Source organism: Diorhabda carinulata, chromosome 3, assembly GCF_026250575.1.
Source record: "Diorhabda carinulata isolate Delta chromosome 3, icDioCari1.1, whole genome shotgun sequence".
NCBI classification, from domain to species: Eukaryota; Metazoa; Arthropoda; class Insecta; order Coleoptera; family Chrysomelidae; genus Diorhabda; species Diorhabda carinulata.
This window is the reverse complement of record NC_079462.1, coordinates 924,703-947,867: the sequence shown is the minus strand read 5'-3', so window position 1 is coordinate 947,867 and position 23,165 is coordinate 924,703. Positions and strand designations below refer to the sequence as shown.

Here is a 23,165-nt window from a genome sequence, read left to right as displayed (position 1 = left end):
ATAGTTTATAAGGGTCTACAACCAGGTCAAATTTTTTACAAAAAAATTAATAACTTAAAAAATATGCATTTTTCGAAAAAAGTTTTTAAACAAAAGTATACTAAAATATTACGTAGATTTCAATTCATTCGATTCTTGGTGTTTGTTTTCATATAAATATATCAAAACCTAACCTAACATAACCTAACCAAAATTCGGTTGTAGACGTTTCAACCAAAACAAGTCGTTTTGATCTTTAGATGGGTTTTACCGTGTCTTTTAGGAGGTTATTTTAATACAGTGTGTTCATAATTCGTTGTTCAGTGAAGAAATTAACAGTCTCATGTCCCAAAATACAAAAAAAAAACCTTCCCTGTTAACCGACAGTATAATTTTTGGTTAGAAGTGAAAAATTTGTTTCTAGTAAAAACTTTTGGCTTTAATATCTCAAATCCTGTTCCAAATTATTGAAAATTGATAATTAAATAATTAATAATTAAATAATTATGCAAAAAATAAAGTACAAATTGAGTTAGGAAGTTAAAAAAATGAATCCAGGAGTTTTTATTGATTCAAATTCAATTAAATAAAATTAAAATAAGAATTTAGGAACTGTGGGGAATATTATTCACACACTGGGTATATTATTAACAAAATCTCGTAATTTCCAGTCTATTATTTCAATTTTAATATTTAATATCTTGAAATGGGGACGTGTGCGTGTATATATGATATACATAACCTTAAAAACTACAATTTGTTATTTTATGGGCTATAATTGATCCAGGATACCATAAATTCGATATTTATGATGTAATCGTGTACGGGGATTTCCAACCCCTAGAATTATTATAATTTTAAACTAGAAGAAGCTTTACAACTTTTTTTATTCAAACGAAAATTCATTAACTGTTTATTTCTCGATTAATTGTCATACATATTCCAGTTGCAATTATTTCTGTCTTCTATTTATATAAAAAAAAACGTTTTTTCCGCTTAAAGTGTATTCTAGAATAAAATCGATTTTACTTACACGCAGAAAAAGTGTGTAAGTCCAACTTTGAAGATCAACCATTAAAAACAAGAATACAACAAATCTAAATCGTAGAATTATATAGAAAAAACACATTTTCGAGAAATTTAAACAATTGGGATGGAAATTCAGTTAACTAAAAGGTAAAAAAGAACGATAATAACAGTTTTAATTAACAATTAACATTGTAATTGCTTACAAGATGAATGTATGTCAAAAATAAACTTTTAAGACTCAAAAATCTAACAAGGACCCAAATGAATATTTAATAGACTACGAAACTCAAAAAGACTCAATAATTGGGATATAATAGAGCCAAATATTTAACTCAATATAAAATTTTGAATAAAATTATTGTTTTTCAATCCTGTGGATTATAACAAACAATTTACTTCTCGTAATTACTTTGTAGTAAAAAATTTTTGATGAGTAAAGGGTTTATTAACAAAATACTACATTCATATAGTTTCTTTTGATAAAATTTCAAATTAATCTAATAGTACTTACACTAATTTAATCCAAACAATGATAAAGATCTTTATATTCAATGTATTTTCTCTGATCTATGTCACACGATTCAGAAGCTAATTAAACTCAAAGTTCGTTAACTGATAGCTTTAAGGTTTTACAAAGTGTAAGGTTTTTCATTTGCATCCATTAGTCCAGGCGCTGGATGGAATTGAGTATACAAAATGTACCGGCATCTATACTTTTATCTGAGACCTCAAATACTAAAAGTTTTTCATTCCTTAGCACTTATAATGCATCGAAAAAGGTTAGTTTTGAGAAAAATTCCACCTCAAACTGTAAAAGCAGATGCAAAAAGCACTGGAAAAGATGTTAGATCAAAACCAATTATTGGGATAAATTACAAGGACTAAGACAGGCCAAAACTCTTCCTGGGAACTATAAGCAGAGTAGATCTGCTGGAAGTATCGATTTAATAAGAGTTCTATTGGAGCACTGTCATCCTGAAGCCTCTAGACTTGACAGATAATGCAGCTTACAGGTATTGGTGCATCTCTATCCACATTCTCTTGAAGTGTAAAAGTCTGAAGCTCTACACCTGGGGGACCTTGAAATAGAAGACGAAAATTTCTGGTTATAAAAGCAATCGCACATTCTAGATTTTTTAAAAGGATAGATCAGGTGTAAACACTTGGTTCTTCAGAATTAGATCCTTTGGAAGGGAATATATGTGACCCCAGATTTGATATTTTTCCAACAGTATTTCCACATGTCAAAACTTGGTGAATTATATTAATATTGAACAATTTTGTAATCTTATTAAATGTTTCACTGAATCGAATCGTTTTTCATATACAGGGTGTCCCAAGACGAGTTAAAACTATCTGTATATGACAAAATATTTACAGTTAAATCATAAATTCGACTGTAACTTTGTTATTTTAAATAAAACGCCCAGTATATTAATACATTTTTGAAGTCTACGTGTAATCTTATATCTTTTGACTAAAAACTTTTTTCGAAAAATGCATACTTTTTGAGTTATTGATTTTTTTGAAAAAAATTCGACCGTTGCACACTCTTATAAATTATTTTTTTACGACTTTATTTTTAAAAATATAAAAATGGCTTTTGTTCGGTTGTTTTAGACAAAATCGGACGTATTTGAATCTATGTTGAAAAATTTTACATTTTATACAGGGTGTATATAAAAAGTGTTTAAAGTTTAACTTCATAAATATCAATTTTTTTCATTTTTTTTTTTAATTAAACCACCTGATTTTTCCTATTTTAATGCATTTATGCTGGAATAGGACTAGTGAATGAATTTTATCCGATTTTTTCCATAGACCTTGACAAGATCAATAAAATTACCTTTTTATTTCTTAGTGCTTGTATCAAAATAAAATTTAGACCATACCTGCATCTCTAAAAATTTACAGGAAATATTTAATATCTGGATAACGGTTTAAGTATAGGAAAATATACTGATTTTTCAACCCTGAATGCACGAAAATAGAAAAAACCGGGTGGTTCTATTAAAAAAAATAAATAAATTTGATATTTATGAAGTTAAACTTTAAACACTTTTTATACACACCCTGTATAAAATGAAAAATATTCCAGCATAGATTCAAATACGTCTGATTTTTCCTAAAACAACCGAATAGAAACCATTTTCATATCTTTGAGGGTATCCAAGTAAAAAAATTATCTATAAGGGTCTGCAATAGTTTAATTTTCTTATAAAAGAATTAATAACTCAAAAAGTATCCATTTTTCGAAAAAAGTTCCTAGACAAAAGTATACTAAAATATTACGTAGATTTCAAAAATGTATTAATATACAGGGTGTTTTATTTAAAAAAATAAAGAAATTTGATATTTATCAAGTTAAATTTTAAACACTTTTTATACACACCCTGTATAAAATGAAAAATGTTCCAACATAGATTTAATAACGTATGATTTTGCCTAAGAGAACTGAGTAGAAACCATTTTCATATCTTTAAGGGTATCTTCGTAAAATAATAATTTATAAGGGTCTGCAATAGTTTAATTTTCTTATAAAAGAATTAATAACTCAAAAAGTATGCATTTTTCGAATAAAGTTTTTAAACAAAAGTATACTAAAATTTCACGTAGATTTCAAATATGTATTAATATACAGGGTGTTTTATTTGAAATAACAAAGTTATAGACCCAAACGTAGAAATGTTCAAGATTTTTGCCATATACACATAGTTTTAACTCGTCTTGAGACACCCTGTATATTCTGTTGAACAAACTATAAATTTTCGAATGTAAAATATAGTACGACGGCACTGGGTTGATTTCCAAAACGATTTCCAAACTCCCAACCATTATTCTCAGTCCTTACAAATAAAACAACAATTCACAAACAGAAGTGTCTTGGTTATAAATATGCATAAATGTATATCCATTACTTTGAGTGTTTTTAATATTACATATGCTCTGAAACATATTTTCTGCTGTTACCATCGCGCATATAACTTCCTATAATCTGAATTGGATAACATTTTATTTTTTTTTGAGCGAGTCGTTCCGTTTTTTTACTATTCGAAATTGAAGATACTTTTTTTGGATACAAAACTGTATTAATTGTATAGTCCAGGTAATAATATTCGTAACTACTATAATTAAGTTTGGAAATGATCAGTAACGTCTTCTAGTATATAACGCATAGCTGCAGGATTATCTAAAGGTACCTGAAATATAAATAAATACTCAAAATAGTTTATCCAATATCAATTGCAGAAGATAGTTATCCGAGAATCAATCAAAATGCACGGCGATCATACCAAATTAAGGAAGAAAAAAATTTAACAAACCGTCAGTCCACTTGGACTCGTCATCTCTACTATTTACCAATGAAAACATATTCCTAATCTTATCAGTGATAGTTAAAAAGTCCCAACAAAGTAAGAACTGTCATTAGAGGTCTTAAGTTTGACTTATTGACTAAAACTACCCCTCCTATTGGATATTCAACCCTATAAAGTCAATATCGACTAGAGTAAAATTAAAATTACGAAAATGTAGTCATTTAGTTTGTTTTATTTACAAATAATTTATTTTCTTTCATGGTTTTCGGACTCAGTATACGTCTGGTATCATGTTTAAACCAAACGCCTTTACAAGCAGGAATATTTTGCTCGTAAATCAAACAGAATAGTCAACAAGGGTTTCTATAATCTGCAATTGGTATTATAATATGAATTTGACGAATATTTCATTCCCAACCGACTCACCATATGTCCAGCTCTATTAATCCAATAGAAAGAGAAATTTTCATATTTTTTGACGTATCCTTCAAGACGTTTATTTATAAAAAATGATGATCTAGTTGTTTTTTCCCATTTATTTTTATCTTTATAGTTTAAATTCCTAATCCATTTTAATGTACCTGAAATTATTTCAAGTATATATCACTCAACACTCGTATTGTAATTTACCGGGTGTATCGACTATCAAATCTAATTGTCCATTATATACGGCCACTTTAAAATGTGTAGTATTCAGAATTTCTTCTACGATATGAGTTACAGGTTTCATGAAATCTTCTATTAGTTTTGAAAACACTGAAGATCCTTCGTTCCATTTTACGGAAAGATTGAGGGCGATTTTCACTTTATCCATTATATTGAACAATTTGGTTCTATTTATTTGATGTTCTGAAGAAAATATTGAACTTAAATAGATAAATAAATAAACTTGATGAATTAATGTTTGAATCGCAATCTCGGACTATTTTCTGTTTCCTGGTTTTTAAAAAAAACTTTTTCTGGGTCTAATACATAATCAATTGAATTGTGCATTTACTTTTGTGGTTCTTATTTCGAAATGTATCCACATTTTTCGAAAAACATATTCCAATTAACAGATTAAATATTGAATAGTCAGATTTAACTCACTCGGATTATTTTCTGATCCCAGGTTTAAAAAAAAAACTTTTTCTGGGTGTAATACACAATCAATTGAATTGTGCATTTACTTTTGTGGTTCTTATTTCGAAATGTATCCACATTTTTCGAAAAACATATTCCAATTAACAGATTAAATATTGAATAGTCAGATTTAACTCACTCGGATTATTTTCTGATCCCAGGTTTAAAAAAAAAACTTTTTCTGGGTGTAATACACAATCAATTGAATTGTGCATTTACTTTTGTGGTTCTTATTTCGAAATATATCCACATTTTTCGAAAAACATATTCCAATTAACAGATTAAATATTGAATAGTCAGATTTAACTCACTCGGATTATTTTCTGATCCCAGGTTTAAAAAAAAACTTTTTCTGGGTGTAATACACAATCAATTGAATTGTGCATTTAGTTTTGTGGTTCTAATTTCTAAATATATCCACATTTTTCGAAAAACATATTCCAATTAACAGATTAAGTATTGAATAGTCAGATTTAACTCACTCGGATTATTTTCTGATCCCAGGTTTAAAAAAAAAACTTTTTCTGGGTGTAATACACAATCAATTGAATTGTGCATTTACTTTTGTGGTTCTTATTTCGAAATGTATCCACATTTTTCGAAAAACATATTCCAATTAACAGATTAAATATTGAATAGTCAGATTTAACTCACTCGGATTATTTTCTGATCCCAGGTTTAAAAAAAAACTTTTTCTGGGTGTAATACACAATCAATTGAATTGTGCATTTAGTTTTGTGGTTCTAATTTCTAAATATATCCACATTTTTCGAAAAACATATTCCAATTAACAGATTAAGTATTGAATAGTCAGATTTAACTCACTCGGATTATTTTCTGTTCCCAGGTTTAAAAAAAAACTTTTTCTGGGTGTAATACACAATCAATTGAATTGTGCATTTAGTTTTGTGGTTCTAATTTCTAAATATATCCACATTTTTCGAAAAACATATTCCAATTAACAGATTAAGTATTGAATAGTCAGATTTAACTCACTCGGATTATTTTCTGATCCCAGGTTTAAAAAAAAACTTTTTCTGGGTGTAATACACAATCAATTGAATTGTGCATTTACTTTTGTGGTTCTTATTTCGAAATGTATCCACATTTTTCGAAAAACATATTCCAATTAACAGATTAAATATTGAATAGTCAGATTTAACTCACTCGGATTATTTTCTGATCCCAGGTTTAAAAAAAAAACTTTTTCTGGGTGTAATACACAATCAATTGAATTGTGCATTTACTTTTGTGGTTCTTATTTCGAAATGTATCCACATTTTTCGAAAAACATATTCCAATTAACAGATTAAATATTGAATAGTCAGATTTAACTCACTCGGATTATTTTCTGATCCCAGGTTTAAAAAAAAAACTTTTTCTGGGTGTAATACACAATCAATTGAATTGTGCATTTACTTTTGTGGTTCTTATTTCGAAATGTATCCACATTTTTCGAAAAACATATTCCAATTAACAGATTAAGTATTGAATAGTCAGATTTAACTCACTCGGATTATTTTCTGTTCCCAGGTTTAAAAAAAAACTTTTTCTGGGTGTAATACACAATCAATTGAATTGTGCATTTAGTTTTGTGGTTCTAATTTCTAAATATATCCACATTTTTCGAAAAACATATTCCAATTAACAGATTAAATATTGAATAGTCAGATTTAACTCACTCGGATTATTTTCTGATCCCAGGTTTAAAAAAAAAACTTTTTCTGGGTGTAATACACAATCAATTGAATTGTGCATTTACTTTTGTGGTTCTTATTTCGAAATGTATCCACATTTTTCGAAAAACATATTCCAATTAACAGATTAAATATTGAATAGTCAGATTTAACTCACTCGGATTATTTTCTGATCCCAGGTTTAAAAAAAAAACTTTTTCTGGGTGTAATACACAATCAATTGAATTGTGCATTTACTTTTGTGGTTCTTATTTCGAAATGTATCCACATTTTTCGAAAAACATATTCCAATTAACAGATTAAGTATTGAATAGTCAGATTTAACTCACTCGGATTATTTTCTGTTCCCAGGTTTAAAAAAAAACTTTTTCTGGGTGTAATACACAATCAATTGAATTGTGCATTTACTTTTGTGGTTCTTATTTCGAAATGTATCCACATTTTTCGAAAAACATATTCCAATTAACAGATTAAATATTGAATAGTCAGATTTAACTCACTCGGATTATTTTCTGATCCCAGGTTTAAAAAAAAAACTTTTTCTGGGTGTAATACACAATCAATTGAATTGTGCATTTACTTTTGTGGTTCTTATTTCGAAATGTATCCACATTTTTCGAAAAACATATTCCAATTAACAGATTAAGTATTGAATAGTCAGATTTAACTCACTCGGATTATTTTCTGTTCCCAGGTTTAAAAAAAAACTTTTTCTGGGTGTAATACATAATCAGTTGAATTGTGCATTTAGTTTTGTGGTACTAATTTCTAAATATATCCACATTTTTCGAAAAACATATTCCAATTAACAGATTAAGTATTGAATAGTCAGATTTAACTCACTCGGATTATTTTCTGTTCCCAGGTTTAAAAAAAAACTTTTTCTGGGTGTAATACACAATCAATTGAATTGTGCATTTAGTTTTGTGGTACTAATTTCGAAATATATCCACATTTTTCGAAAAACATATTCCAATTAACAGATTAAGTATTGAATAGTCAGATTTAACTCACTCGGATTATTTTCTGTTCCCAGGTTTAAAAAAAAACTTTTTCTGGGTGTAATACACAATCAATTGAATTGTGCATTTAGTTTTGTGGTACTAATTTCTAAATATATCCACATTTTTCGAAAAACATATTCCAATTAACAGATTAAGTATTGAATAGTCAGATTTAACTCACTCGGATTATTTTCTGTTCCCAGGTTTAAAAAAAAACTTTTTCTGGGTGTAATACACAATCAATTGAATTGTGCATTTAGTTTTGTGGTACTAATTTCGAAATATATCCACATTTTTCGAAAAACATATTCCAATTAACAGATTAAGTATTGAATAGTCAGATTTAACTCACTCGGATTATTTTCTGTTCCCAGGTTTAAAAAAAAACTTTTTCTGGGTGTAATACACAATCAATTGAATTGTGCATTTAGTTTTGTGGTACTAATTTCTAAATATATCCACATTTTTCGAAAAACATATTCCAATTAACAGATTAAGTATTGAATAGTCAGATTTAACTCACTCGGATTATTTTCTGTTCCCAGGTTTAAAAAAAAACTTTTTCTGGGTGTAATACACAATCAATTGAATTGTGCATTTAGTTTTGTGGTACTAATTTCGAAATATATCCACATTTTTCGAAAAACATATTCCAATTAACAGATTAAGTATTGAATAGTCAGATTTAACTCACTCGGATTATTTTCTGTTCCCAGGTTTAAAAAAAAAACTTTTTCTGGGTGTAATACACAATCAATTGAATTGTGCATTTACTTTTGTGGTTCTTATTTCGAAATGTATCCACATTTTTCGAAAAACATATTCCAATTAACAGATTAAGTATTGAATAGTCAGATTTAACTCACTCGGATTATTTTCTGTTCCCAGGTTTAAAAAAAAACTTTTTCTGGGTGTAATACACAATCAATTGAATTGTGCATTTAGTTTTGTGGTACTAATTTCGAAATATATCCACATTTTTCGAAAAACATATTCCAATTAACAGATTAAGTATTGAATAGTCAGATTTAACTCACTCGGATTATTTTCTGTTCCCAGGTTTAAAAAAAAAACTTTTTCTGGGTGTAATACACAATCAATTGAATTGTGCATTTACTTTTGTGGTTCTTATTTCGAAATGTATCCACATTTTTCGAAAAACATATTCCAATTAACAGATTAAGTATTGAATAGTCAGATTTAACTCACTCGGATTATTTTCTGTTCCCAGGTTTAAAAAAAAACTTTTTCTGGGTGTAATACATAATCAGTTGAGTTGTGCATTAAGTTTTGTGGTTCGTTCAGATGTATTAATAAACAAATTTCGTACCGATATTAAGTACATTATAAAAATCGACACCTCCAGTGACTGCTTCAATTAAATTTTGAGTTTGCCTCCAATTTATAAAAGCTTCAGTATAATTTTCTTGTCTAATAGATTTTTCTACTTTGAAAGCAGCTTCCATAATATCTTCATAACCATCATTATCTACAAAACCCTGAAATATGTGTCAAATATATATTTTGTATAAAAAAATTTGTAGTATTCTCACCAAATTTAATAAATACTTAGGCCAAGTCATAACAAAATCTACAGGGGATATCCACGAATCTCCCAAAACAACACCTTTGAAATTTAGTTTGATTTTACGATTTTCGTTTGTCTGGAACAACATTCAAAACCAATTTGATGTAATTATAAAAACAAAAGAGACCAATCAGTAAATTTAACAAGAATTGGAGGTTATAAAATCAAATTAGATTAGAGGAGAAAGTGTTTAAAAGAAGAAAATAGCTGATAATGTTTTAAATATAAAAAAAGAAGAATGAGACTTCATTTTGTGGGTGTATTAGGGCGCAGTAGTCACTTCCAAATTCTGAAAGAATTAATTTCATTATCGAACTTCTATTCTAGTCGAAAATATCATAAAATATCAGTCGTATTATAAATTATACGAGATGTACAATAACTTTCGTATTTATATACATACTTTAGCTAAAACAAGAGCTATTTCTACGGCCATTTTCCCACCATAAGATTCAGAAAAAATATACGTGGGAACTTGTTGATATTGCGGTAGTTTTTCGAAGAATTTTATCAAAAAAATTAAAAAATCCTGCGCGATTTCCGTATTCGTCCTCGTATACAAATCTCCGTTTTCCACGTAACTAAAACCTATTAAAAACTAATCGAAATTGAATTATTTTGTTATCCATATTACCTGTTCCTACGGGATTATCAACAAATAACAAATTAGCGAACCGAATCCAAGTTGAATTCCTATAATTTAAATCGGTATCCAAAGGTCCTATTTCGCCGAAATTTCCGTACGCTGTCGAAGACGCTCCAGGTCCACCTTGTAACCAAATTATTAACGGTCTATCTGTTGATTTTGATACATTGGCTGTGGTATGAAACAGCCACCAAAACATATGAGCTCTGTCTCGCACTTCAATGAAACCCCAATCTTGTACATAAGGACCAAATCCTTGATCGCCTGTAACTAGTTATTGAGGTATGGCAACACCGATTCCTATATGTCATATGTCGTATGTCAAATCTGACATTGCCGTCATGAAATTTGACGGTTTTAATGTTGAAAGTTATCAGAACGCGTTCTGATACGAGTGCTATTCGATTTGTATACGTCGTATGTCAAATCTGACATTACCGTCATGAAATTTGACGGTTTTAATGTTTAAAGTTATCAGAACGCGTTCTTATACGAGTGCTATTCGATTTGTATATGTCGTATGTCAAATCTGACGTTGCCGTCATGAAGTTTGACGGTTTTAATGTTGAAAGTTATCAGAACGCGTTTTAATACGAGTGCTATTCGATTTGTATATGTCGTATGTCAAATCTGACATTGCCGTCATGAAATTTGACGGTTTTAATGTTGAAAGTTATCAGAACGCGTTTTAATACGAGTGCTATTCGATTTGTATATGTCGTATGTCAAATCTGACATTGCCGTCATGAAATTTGACGGTTTTAATGTTGAAAGTTATCAGAACGCGTTCTGATACGAGTGCTATTCGATTTGTATACGTCGTATGTCAAATCTGACATTACCGTCATGAAATTTGACGTTTTTAATGGTGAAATTTATCAGAACGCGTTCTGATACGAGTGCTATTTGATTTGTATACGTCGTATGTCAAATCTGACATTACCGTCATGAAATTTGACGGTTTTAATGTTGAAAGTTATCAGAACGCGTTCTGATACGAGTGCTATTTGATTTGTATATGTCGTATGTCAAATCTGACATTGCCGTCATGAAATTTGACGGTTTAAATGTTGAAAGTTATCAGAACGCGTTCTGATACGAGTGCTATTCGATTTGTATATGTCGTATGTCAAATCTGACATTGCCGTCATGAAATTTGACGGTTTTAATGTTGAAAGTTATCAGAACGCGTTCTGATACGAGTGCTATTCGATTTGTATATGTCGTATGTCAAATCTGACATTACCGTCATGAAATTTGACGGTTTTAATGTTGAAAGTTATCAGAACGCGTTCTGATACGAGTGCTATTCGATTTGTATATGTCGTATGTCAAATCTGACATTACCGTCATGAAATTTGACGGTTTTAATGTTGAAAGTTATGAGAACGCGTTCTGATACGAGTGCTATTTGATTTGTATATGTCGTATGTCAAATCTGACATTGCCGTCATGAAATTTGACGGTTTAAATGTTGAAAGTTATCAGAACGCGTTCTGATACGAGTGCTATTCGATTTGTATATGTTGTATGTCAAATCTGACATTGCCGTCATGAAATTTGACGGTTTAAATGTTGAAAGTTATCAGAACGCGTTCTGATACGAGTGCTATTCGATTTGTATATGTCGTATGTCAAATCTGACATTGCCGTCATGAAATTTGACGGTTTAAATGTTGAAAGTTATCAGAACGCGTTCTGATACGAGTGCTATTCGATTTGTATATGTTGTATGTCAAATCTGACATTACCGTCATGAAATTTGACGGTTTTAATGTTGAAAGTTATCAGAACGCGTTTTAATACGAGTGCTATTCGATTTGTATATGTCGTATGTCAAATCTGACATTGCCGTCATGAAATTTGACGGTTTTAATGTTGAAAGTTATCAGAACGCGTTCTGATACGAGTGCTATTTGATTTGTATATGTCGTATGTCAAATCTGACGTTGCCGTCATGAAGTTTGACGTTTGACTGCAAAAAAACTTGAATATTAATACTTAGATACGCAAAAATAACCCTTTATGGAGTACAAACACGAAATATTCATCTTGGTCAAAAAGTACGACGATTTTCTATTCTAAATTCTGTCTTTATGTTTGTTCAAACACGATTCCTAGGTATTGAAAGCTAAGAATTTGTTCTATAAATACAATTTTTACCATAACCTTGTTTTTTTCCGTCAATATTCGATTCCAGTTGCTCAAATTTTCTTGTAAATCCTTCTAGTTTTTTACTTTTTTACCTCTATCTTTATGAAGTGGTTCAATTTTCTTTCCTCTATTTCTCTATTTATCTATGAAAGATATGGATAATAACGGGCTCAAAATGCCTCCTTGTCGCACTTCTTTTTGTGTTGTAAAAGTCATTCATTCCAATATTTTCACTTATTTATTCATTCCTCTCTTTTTAAAAAAGTATTTAGTGCCTCTAGTTGAGACACTGTTCAAATGTTTTTGTTTGTAACTTCTTCCAAGTTTTCCACCTCGTTCTTCTTTTTCATTTAGTTTTTCCATCTTCTTCTTCTCTCTGCTTTGTCCTACTGTCAAATTTTCTTCCCAATTCCTCCAATTTAATCTGTTTGGAGTCCAACTTTATTATTTACACTTCTAGTAATTTCTCCACGTTTTTAATCGAGTTATGTTTTAAATTTTTTATTTAAACTCGAATTTTTATATCACAAGATGTGAATTTATTTAATACATACCGATTATTATCTTGAACAAAAACATAATAGTAATTTCACTCAACATGTTTTCATCAAACAGACTGGTTGTTATAAATTTAACATACTGCGTTCGTTTGTATGATTTTTTTTTATCTAATACAGATTCAGCTAACATATGGGACGTAATTGAATCATGTTTACCCAGAAGCTCATTTGATATATTCGTATTTCAACGAAATTATACGGGGATAGTTCCATAAGTACCAGGCCCAACAAACAAAAGTATGTTTTTCAACTTAATTTTCTTTTAGCTCCTTGTACATTTCCCAGCGATGTTCAATAAGTTTTTATGATAAGAATAGTTGTTGGAAAAGGTTTTTATTTAAGTCTGGAAACGGAAAATAATTCCAGGGGACTAAATCTGGCGAATAGGGTAAACAGCAGGTAATTTCGAAGTAACTACCGCCATCTCTGAGTCAAACCAGGTATTTTTGAGACCTTCCTCGTAAGTACATAATTGGGAAAAAGTTTATGATTAATTGGTTAGTAGTTCTGATGTATTAACGGTTATTTTAACCGATTGAAACACGATACAACTTCGTCTGTTTACAAATATTAATTTCAACCCACGCGTACTAGTATATCAGATGCATCATATGAATTTTTGATATGTTTTTATGTAAGTAAAAACGAAACTGTTGTATCTGTTGTCGAAGATTGACAGTAACAAGTCGAATCCATTAGAAACGGATCTCATTTATTACTTTTCGTAAGATTTGTTTGATTTTTCTTTAGGTCTGGTTCTAGTTTATTGTTTTTTCGTCGTTTCTACGTAACGTTAACGTTATATTTTCCCGGAATTCCTTTGTAACGACGATGTTCAATTATCTTAAACGTGAATTTAGTAAAGACGACACCAAAATGTGCTTCGTAACAAATTATTCGCATTTTACATGAAAACAAATTTATAAACAAACAAGCTACGAAAATTACTTCAAAAAAATTCAATGTTGGACATTGAAAAATTGAAAAAATACGTACGGATCTTATCTGGTTGATACGGTGGATGGTTAACCAAATTGCGCACTTTCTTTATCTATGGTTATTGTGGGAAATAGTTGATAAATAATAAAAGAATCTTCTCTATCATCGTCTGAAGATTCTCTAACAGTATAACCTTGTTACTGCTTACCGAGTTTTCTTTTAGATTGAACGCATATCATCGGCATCTGGTGGGATCTTGTAGAAACCAAACGTTTGAGGATGTTATCCAATAGTATCTCTGGTATAAAAATCGACTGCAGTCTTCTTCTATTAGATAAACATAGTCAGGAATGTCTGAGGAATCGACTGGAACTAAATTCGTTCTTTTGAATGACGAAACTGCGTTTTTTATTGTAGCAGATTGTTTTCTGTACTTTATGGATTCGTTGTTGAGGATTGATCCTTGAAACTTCAAAATCAAATAATTTCCAGACGTATATTCAAAGAAAATGTTAACTGTAGATCCCAGGGATATTTTATCTTCGTATTTTGGCCCGACGTAATATTTTTTGAGTCTTTATCGGCCAAAACATATTCAGAATTCAATAATAATCGGCCTTACGAGGTATCCGATTCAAACGCCATAAAACGTATAGATAATTGCAAATTCAAACTTTTTTGAACCACTAATGTACAAAAAGCTTTTATTCTGAAGGTTTCCGCTTTTAAATCGTAGGTTTACTGCTGAAAAAACCTCAGTTAACCTCTTTCGGTCTTTTTCTTTAGTTTATAATTCGTTACCTTGGTTAGAACACTTAATATTTGTTAATTTATCAGTATTCAATCAATCTCAGTCGTCAGACCTTATACGACTGTGTAATTTTTCATACACACGGATTTTGACCAGTCCAAACCTTTCCTATCGATCTGAACAGGACCAGTGCAAACGAGTTCATGAATATATAGAATTAGTTCGATCGGATACAAAGAACGATATAGTTTTGGTTCTATGACAAAGAACGCTTCAGTGTACACTACTCGAACGATTCAGTACTTTTTGGTACTTTACATTACTTGTACTACACTCGCTGAACTGATTCTAGACCCAAGCAGTACAGTGAACTGGATTAACTAACTAGTTCTTTTGCACTGCTACTAAGAACATCGTCATTAGTTCCGGTTCTAACACAAAGAACGCTTCAGTGCACACTACTCGAACTAATTCTACAAGTGGAGCTACCGAGAACAAACCGTTTGTCGATTGTTGTATTTGAGGTTATTCGATGTCATTTAGATCAATAATGAAAAACGATTCGGTACTTTTTGGTACTTTACATTACTTGTACTACACTCGCTGAATAGATTCTAGACCCAAGCAGTACAGTGAACTGGATTAACTAACTAGTTCTTTTGCACTGCTACTAAGAACAGCGTCATTAGTTCCGGTTCTAACACAAAGAACGCTTCAGTGTACACTACTCGAACTAATTCTACAAGTGGAGCTACCGAGAACAAACCGTTTGTCGATTGTTGTATTTGAGGTTATTCGATGTCATTTAGATCAATAATGAAAAACGATTCGGTACTTTTTGGTACTTGACATTACTTGTACTACACTCGCTGAATAGATTCTAGACCCAAGCAGTACAGTGAACTGGATTAACTAGTTCTTTTGCACTGCTACTAAGAACAGCGTCATTAGTTCCGGTTCTATCACAAAGAACGCTTCAGTGTACACTACTCGAACTAATTCTACAAGTGGAGCTACCGAGAACAAACCGTTTGTCGATTGTTGTATTTGAGGTTATTCGATGTCATTTAGATCAATAATGAAAAACGATTCGGTACTTTTTGGTACTTGACATTACTTGTACTACACTCGCTGAATTGATTCTAGACCCAAGCAGTACAGTGAACTGGATTAACTAGTTCTTTTGCACTGCTACTAAGAACAGCGTCATTAGTTCCGGTTCTAACACAAAGAACGCTTCAGTGTACACTACTCGAACTAATTCTATAAGTGGAGCTACCGAGAACAAACCGTTTGTCGATTGTTGTATTTGAGGTTATTCGATGTCATTTAGATCAATAATGAAAAACGATTCGGTACTTTTTGGTACTTTACATTACTTGTACTACACTCGCTGAATAGATTCTAGACCCAAGCAGTACAGTGAACTGGATTAACTAGTTCTTTTGCACTGCTACTAAGAACAGCGTCATTAGTTCCGGTTCTAACACAAAGAACGCTTCAGTGTACACTACTCGAACTAATTCTACAAGTGGAGCTACCGAGAACAAACCGTTTGTCGATTGTTGTATTTGAGGTTATTCGATGTAATTTAGATCAATAATGAAAAACGATTCAGTACTTTTTGGTACTTTACATTACTTGTACTACACTCGCTGAATAGATTCTAGACCCAAGCAGTACAGTGAACTGGATTAACTAGTTCTTTTGCACTGCTACTAAGAACATCGTCATTAGTTCCGGTTCTATCACAAAGAACGCTTCAGTGTACACTACTCGAACTAATTCTACAAGTGGAGCTACCGAGAACAAACCGTTTGTCGATTGTTGTATTTGAGGTTATTCGATGTCATTTGAGTCTTGTATTGTTAATAATAATGAAAAACGATTAAGTACGTTTTGAAGAATAACTTTATCGACTCACATCGTACGTTACGTTGAAAAATCCAATCTATTATTCATTTCTGTTATCAATTCCAGATACATTAGTATCTTTAAACATTAGTCACTTGAATAAGACAAATCCTTTCGCCGTGAATAATAATTTATCAAATCCGATGGCGAGCATTGATTCTACTAATGGGTTAACAACAATTCCTTAACGAATTTCTTTCTCGGAAACCTAAACTGAAACATACGAGGTCCGGTAATATTTATAGTACAGGAAATTTTTTGAGCTCTCGATTTCCAGTCGCCTCGTAACATTTTCTATGCAACAAGGGATAGAATCCGAAGCGGCAATCTTAGATCTGCGATATGAAGTTTCGTTGTTCGAGGGATATATTCTAAAGCCTCTCGCGGGAGCCCGAATACTGTTAATAATCGTCTTCCATTTGAATCGGTTGTCAACAATCGGACGGGGGCTCGGTTGTTATGTAACTGATATGCATCGCTGCCTTCTCGTAAAATTAGTAAGGAATTCTAAGTGGGAAGTTGTGTTAACTAATATATTGAGGTTAGGAAAGATAGGAGTTTGTTTCGAGGCAATTGGGAATTGCGATTGTCTGAATGCTACGACGCGATAAAATTTAATTCGACTAATGTTGAAATACTGAATATTTCGCATTTATACTTGTAGTTTTTCCTTCGTAAAACTTTATAATTTGATTACTTCGAGTAGAATTAACCCTAGAGGTTATGTCAATATAACCTAACTTTTCTTCGTACAACGGATTTTACGTTAATACACGAAGTTTTTAAAATAATAGTCCATCCCTGATGTAAGTAATAAAATATTTTCGTATAGTATTCGCGATATGAATAAATGTATTGTTTACAATATGGTATGCTCGTTCCCCATAACTCGATGGTATTTATGGGTACGATAATGGAGTCCCACATGCTGTCAATGTTCGATGTTGCACCAGGAGGTCCGGTCCTGTACCCAATGGTCGCAGTTGGGTGTTTCAGGCGGTGTACGACGACATGTTATTCGACGACTGAATTTTTATATCAACATATTTTCGTTTTGCTAGTCGACGTGTTTTAAACTGTTTCTTTTTTTCATTTATACGGGGTTATAAAAAAAGTAGAATATCAATCAAGCTGTAGATTCTTTATTTTAAAGAAATATGATTAATTAGGTTCACGTGGTACTTCCAAACACTTATATTTCGAAATTATTTGTAACGTCTCTCAAAATATATTCCATAGCTGATGGATTATCCGCTGGAACCTAAAATTCAATCAAATATACGCTTAAAATACTAAATAATAATTATTTAGTATATTCTCACCATATGTCCGGCGTTATTCACCCAATAAAAAGCGAATTTATCGTATTTTTTAACGTATCCTTCCATAAATCCTTCGATATGGAAAGGTAAACGTTCAGCTTGTTCCCACAAATGTTTATTTTCGAAATTCATCTTTTTAACCCAATTTACTTGACCTTAAATAAAAAAAGGACTAATACAGGATCAAACTTAGATGTAATTTATTTACCTGGTGTATCGACAATTAGATCTAATTGGCCATTATAAACAGCTACTTTAATATCAGTAGAATTCAATAATTTTTCTACGAGATAAGGAACTGCTTTCATAATATCCAATTTTAAAGCTGAATTTACATCGTAGTTCAAAAACTGCCACTGATGAGTTAAATTTAAAGCCGGAGCTACTTTCCTGTTCATAATATCATCAAGAGCGTCTCCCAGATGATCTACAGAAAACGGTCTTTCAAGTACCTAGCCTGAACTAGAGATGGCAATAGTTACTTTGAAAAACACCACAATCTAAACAGTTTGAAAACACCACGCCAGCCATCAATATCAGTGGATTTGTAAACGGGGAAAAAATCGTTAAATGATACTAGAAGCAATTAGTCTTCCTCTTTTTCTGCTTTTTCGTTATCAACAGTAAAATAGCGTAGTTTAAACGAGACTGTACGATTCGCGATGACCAGCAACCCATTGGTCGACCAAATGTTGAAGAAAATCCACTGGATGGTCTTCGACTGAGTTACTGGATATAGTAGACATTTCAAAAAAGGCACTATATCACTTATTAACCGAAAATTAGGACACGAGAAAGGTACCTAGCCTGAACTAGAGATGGCAATAGTTACTTTGAAAAATACCACAATCTAAACAGTTTGAAAACACCACGCCAGCCATCAATATCAGTGGATTTGTAAACGGGGAAAAAATCGTTAAATGACACTAGAAGCAATTAGTCTTCTTCTTTTTCTGCTTTTTCGTTATCAACAGTAAAATAGCGTAGTTTAAACGAGACTGTACGATTCGCGATGACCAGCAATCCATTGGTCGACCAAATGTTGAAGAAAATCCACTGGATGGTCTTCGACTGAGTTACTGGACATAGTAGACATTTCAAAAAAGGCACTACATCACTTATTAACCGAAAATTAGGACACGAGAAAGGTACCTAGCCTGAACTAGAGATGGCAATAGTTACTTTGAAAAATACCACAATCTAAACAGTTTGAAAACACCACGCCAGCCATCAATATCAGTGGATTTGTAAACGGGGAAAAAATCGTTAAATGATACTAGAAGCAATTAGTCTTCTTCTTTTTCTGCTTTTTCGTTATCAACAGTAAAATAGCGTAGTTTAAACGAGACTGTACGATTCGCGATGACCAGCAATCCATTGGTCGACCAAATGTTGAAGAAAATCCACTGGATGGTCTTCGACTGAGTTACTGGACATAGTAGACATTTCAAAAAAGGCACTACATCACTTATTAACCGAAAATTAGGACACGAGAAAGGTACCTAGCCTGAACTAGAGATGGCAATAGTTGCTTTGAAAAACACCACAATCTAAACAGTTTGAAAACACGACGCCAGCCATCAATATCAGTGGATTTGTAAACGTGGAAAAGATCGTTAAATGATACTGGAAGGAATTAGTCTTCTTCTTTTTCTGCTTTTTCGTTATCAACAGTAAAATAGCGTAGTTTAAACGAGACTGTACGATTCGCGATGACCAGCAATCCATTGGTCGACCAAATGTTGAAGAAAATCCACTGGATGGTCTTCGACTGAGTTACTGGATATAGTAGATATTTCAAAAAAGGCACTACATCACTTATTAACCGAAAATTAGGACACGAGAAAGGTACCTAGCCTGAACTAGAGATGGCAATAGTTGCTTTGAAAAACACCACAATCTAAACAGTTTGAAAACACGACGCCAGCCATCAATATCAGTGGATTTGTAAACGTGGAAAAGATCGTTAAATGATACTGGAAGGAATTAGTCTTCTTCTTTTTCTGCTTTTTCGTTATCAACAGTAAAATAGCGTAGTTTAAACGAGACTGTACGATTCGCGATGACCAGCAATCCATTGGTCGACCAAATGTTGAAGAAAATCCACTGGATGGTCTTCGACTGAGTTACTGGATATAGTAGATATTTCAAAAAAGGCACTACATCACTTATTAACCGAAAATTAGGACACGAGAAAGGTACCTAGCCTGAACTAGAGATGGCAATAGTTGCTTTGAAAAATACCACAACCTAAACAGTTTGAAAACACGACGCCAGCCATCAATATCAGTGGATTTGTAAACGTGGAAAAGATCGTTAAATGATACTGGAAGGAATTAGTCTTCTTCTTTTTCTGCTTTTTCGTTATCAACAGTAAAATAGCGTAGTTTAAACGAGACTGTACGATTCGCGATGACCAGCAACCCATTGGTCGACCAAATGTTGAAGAAAATCCACTGGATGGTCTTCGACTGAGTTACTGGATATAGTAGACATTTCAAAAAAGGCACTATATCACTTATTAACCGAAAATTAGGACACGAGAAAGGTACCTAGCCTGAACTAGAGATGGCAATAGTTGCTTTGAAAAATACCACAACCTAAACAGTTTGAAAACACGACGCCAGCCATCAATATCAGTGGATTTGTAAACGGGGAAAAAATCGTTAAATGATACTAGAAGCAATTAGTCTTCTTCTTTTTCTGTTTCTTCGTTATCAACAGTAAAATAGCGTAGTTTAAACGAGACTGTACGATTCGCGATGACCAGCAACCCATTGGTCGACCAAATGTTGAAGAAAATCCACTGGATTGTCTTCGACTGAGTTACTGGATATAGTAGACATTTCAAAAAAGACTCTAAATCACGTATTAACTGAAAATTAAGACACGAGAAAGCTGTGCGCTAGAGGGAACAAAAACAGCGTCGCGAAGATGTTTCCATGGACCCGAATTGTTGGTGGATGGGACGTGGGACCAGCACTAATGAAACAATGGATTGAGAAGGAAAAACCGCCTCCGAAGAAGGCAAAAACCGTTCCATCTGCAGGTAAGATCGTGGTGGGATGTACGTGTGATAATTATCATTGATTATTTTGAAAAAAGAAAGACCATCGACGATGAGTATTATACAACGTTTAAGCGAAGGTAATCAAGCTAAAACAACCTAACAATGCAGTTCGAATTGCTACTTCGTGCTCCCTATTCGCCAGATTCGACCCAATCGGATAATTTTCTGTGTTTAGAGCGAGGTACTTCTGGAATTTTGTCGAAACGAAATTAAAATTGACATACATGATTCTATCTTCTTAGTGGATGAGGTTTTCTTTGATAATACGTTGTAAAAATCTACGTTATAACTTTTTTCGTCTATTTTAGCTGCTACAAGGTTAGATAAATCGAAAGCTTCATCAAAATTCTCGTTATCTACAGCATCTTTAACTGCATATGCTAGTTCCATTATAGCATCGTAGCCATCGTCGTCAATAATTCCCTTAAATATGACAATAATCGATTAAATGATTAGAAAAACAATTTTAAATGAAATTTTAATAATTTTTATGATTGTTTCGAATAATAAAAAGGAGAAGGGATAATACGGGGTACAGGAGAATTATTTTTCATTTCTAAACTGTTTATAATAAATTTCCAACACAGTTTACGAGGTATTGACGTATTTTTGATGCGTATTAATGAATTTTTATATAAAAACCTCACCAAATTCAATAAATAAGGTGCGTACATTAATACGGAATCAACTGGGGACACCGACGAATCTCCCAAACCTATTCCTCGAAGATTCGAATCAATATCTCCATTTTTTTCAGCCTAAAATTAAAAAATAATCATTCAAATTATATTTTATTTTGTATTCACTCACATTATATATTGATAAAGCTATTTCTGGTGTCATTTTTCCACCATATGACTCGCAAAATATATATAAAGGTACTTTTTTGAATTGCGGTAATCTTTCATAAAAATCTTTTAAAAAAACCAAAAAATCTTGCGCTATCTGTGTATTGTTTTCCGTAAAAGAACCTTCCTCATCGATGTAACTAAATCCTGAAGCAAAAAACGATTTAAAAAAATGACAAAAAACTGAATTTCCGTCTACAGATTCTTAGAAAAGTAAGTTCCTTCTTTTGGAGAAGTACCAACCTATTAAATCAACTCCTACAAATATCACTCTCGATATATAAAAAAATCTAGTTATTACTAACCAGTTCCAACTGGATTATCAACGAATAATACGTTAGCCCATTGAACCCACGTGGTATTTCGTGGTTTTAATTCCAGATCTAATGGTCCTAATTCGGCGAAATTACCGTAACCAGTTGAAGAACCACCAGGTCCGCCTTGTAACCAAATGATCAAAGGTCTTTCCGTGGGATTCGAAACATTAGCCGTGGTATAATGTAACCACCAAAACATGTAAGAACCTTTTCTAACCATGGAATATCCCCATTCTTGATCGGTTGGACCAAAACCTTGTTTACCTATTAAAATAATTGGTAAAACGTAGTTTGATTCATTGTAGATTTAAAACGATTAAAGACGCGTGTTTTTAAGTGTCTTTGTCTTGAATTTGTAAAAAAGTTTATACGCACCCGAAGTTAAATTAAATAAAATCGATACCAACACTAATTTCAACATTTCCATTTGTCGTTGTTGATCTAATAATATATTTATCTATGGTTTTTAATGAAGATAACGTTTTTATGAATATGAATATGAATCCGACAATGACGATATCGATTTATGTAAATAATCTACGTTCAAGATCTGGTTCTAACTAAAACTTCGAATTTAAATCATTGTTTTTACTAAAATATCAAAATGTGAAACAGAAAGATTTTCTTTAGGAATTATTCATTGATAAATTATCGATTTCAATTCGTTTATTTTTTATTTGGAGCCCCATGTATCTCGCAACATCTCAGAAGCCCAAATTCGTTCATTTTTGGAATGTCGTTTCCGATTTAGGAACTCGATTGTCAAAAATACCATAAGGACAATACAAAAAAAAAAAAGAAATTCGATCCTCAGCGAACCAGAGGTTAAATTTTCACAACAAATTTGTGTTTATATCAGTGGAAATATTTCTAAAAGTTCACGATGTACCTCAACAATTTCGAAATGT

At 31.8% G+C, this 23,165-nt stretch overlaps 1 protein-coding gene across 1 annotated transcript; it reads right to left on the bottom strand.

Moving 5' to 3' along the window:
- Nucleotides 1-1,164: 1,164 nt before the first annotated feature.
- LOC130891442 (uncharacterized) lies at nucleotides 1,165-22,693 on the bottom strand. Its single transcript, XM_057796203.1, has 16 exons — nucleotides 22,633-22,693; nucleotides 22,246-22,521; nucleotides 21,903-22,087; nucleotides 21,740-21,850; nucleotides 21,317-21,515; nucleotides 18,231-18,449; nucleotides 18,023-18,177; nucleotides 17,895-17,961; nucleotides 13,091-13,219; nucleotides 10,371-10,652; nucleotides 10,140-10,324; nucleotides 9,702-9,812; nucleotides 9,479-9,647; nucleotides 4,956-5,174; nucleotides 4,752-4,906; nucleotides 1,165-4,208 (listed from the first exon to the last, which is right to left on the bottom strand). The coding sequence occupies exons 1-16, from the start codon at nucleotides 22,682-22,684 to the stop codon at nucleotides 4,140-4,142; spliced, it is 2,583 nt and encodes an 860-aa protein (XP_057652186.1). The 5' UTR covers nucleotides 22,685-22,693; the 3' UTR covers nucleotides 1,165-4,139.
- Between the last annotated feature and the right edge of the window lie 472 nt (nucleotides 22,694-23,165).

Coding starts and splice junctions, on each gene's coding strand:
- LOC130891442 (XM_057796203.1), bottom strand. CDS start 22,684: ATGGAAATGTTGAAATTAGTGTTGGTATCGATTTTATTTAATTTAACT. Junction 21,851..21,902: donor TAGCTTTATCAATATATAAT/GTGAGTGAATAC, acceptor TTTTAATTTTAG/GCTGAAAAAAATGGAGATAT. Junction 21,516..21,739: donor CACCTTATTTATTGAATTTG/GTGAGGTTTTTA, acceptor GTCATATTTAAG/GGAATTATTGACGACGATGG.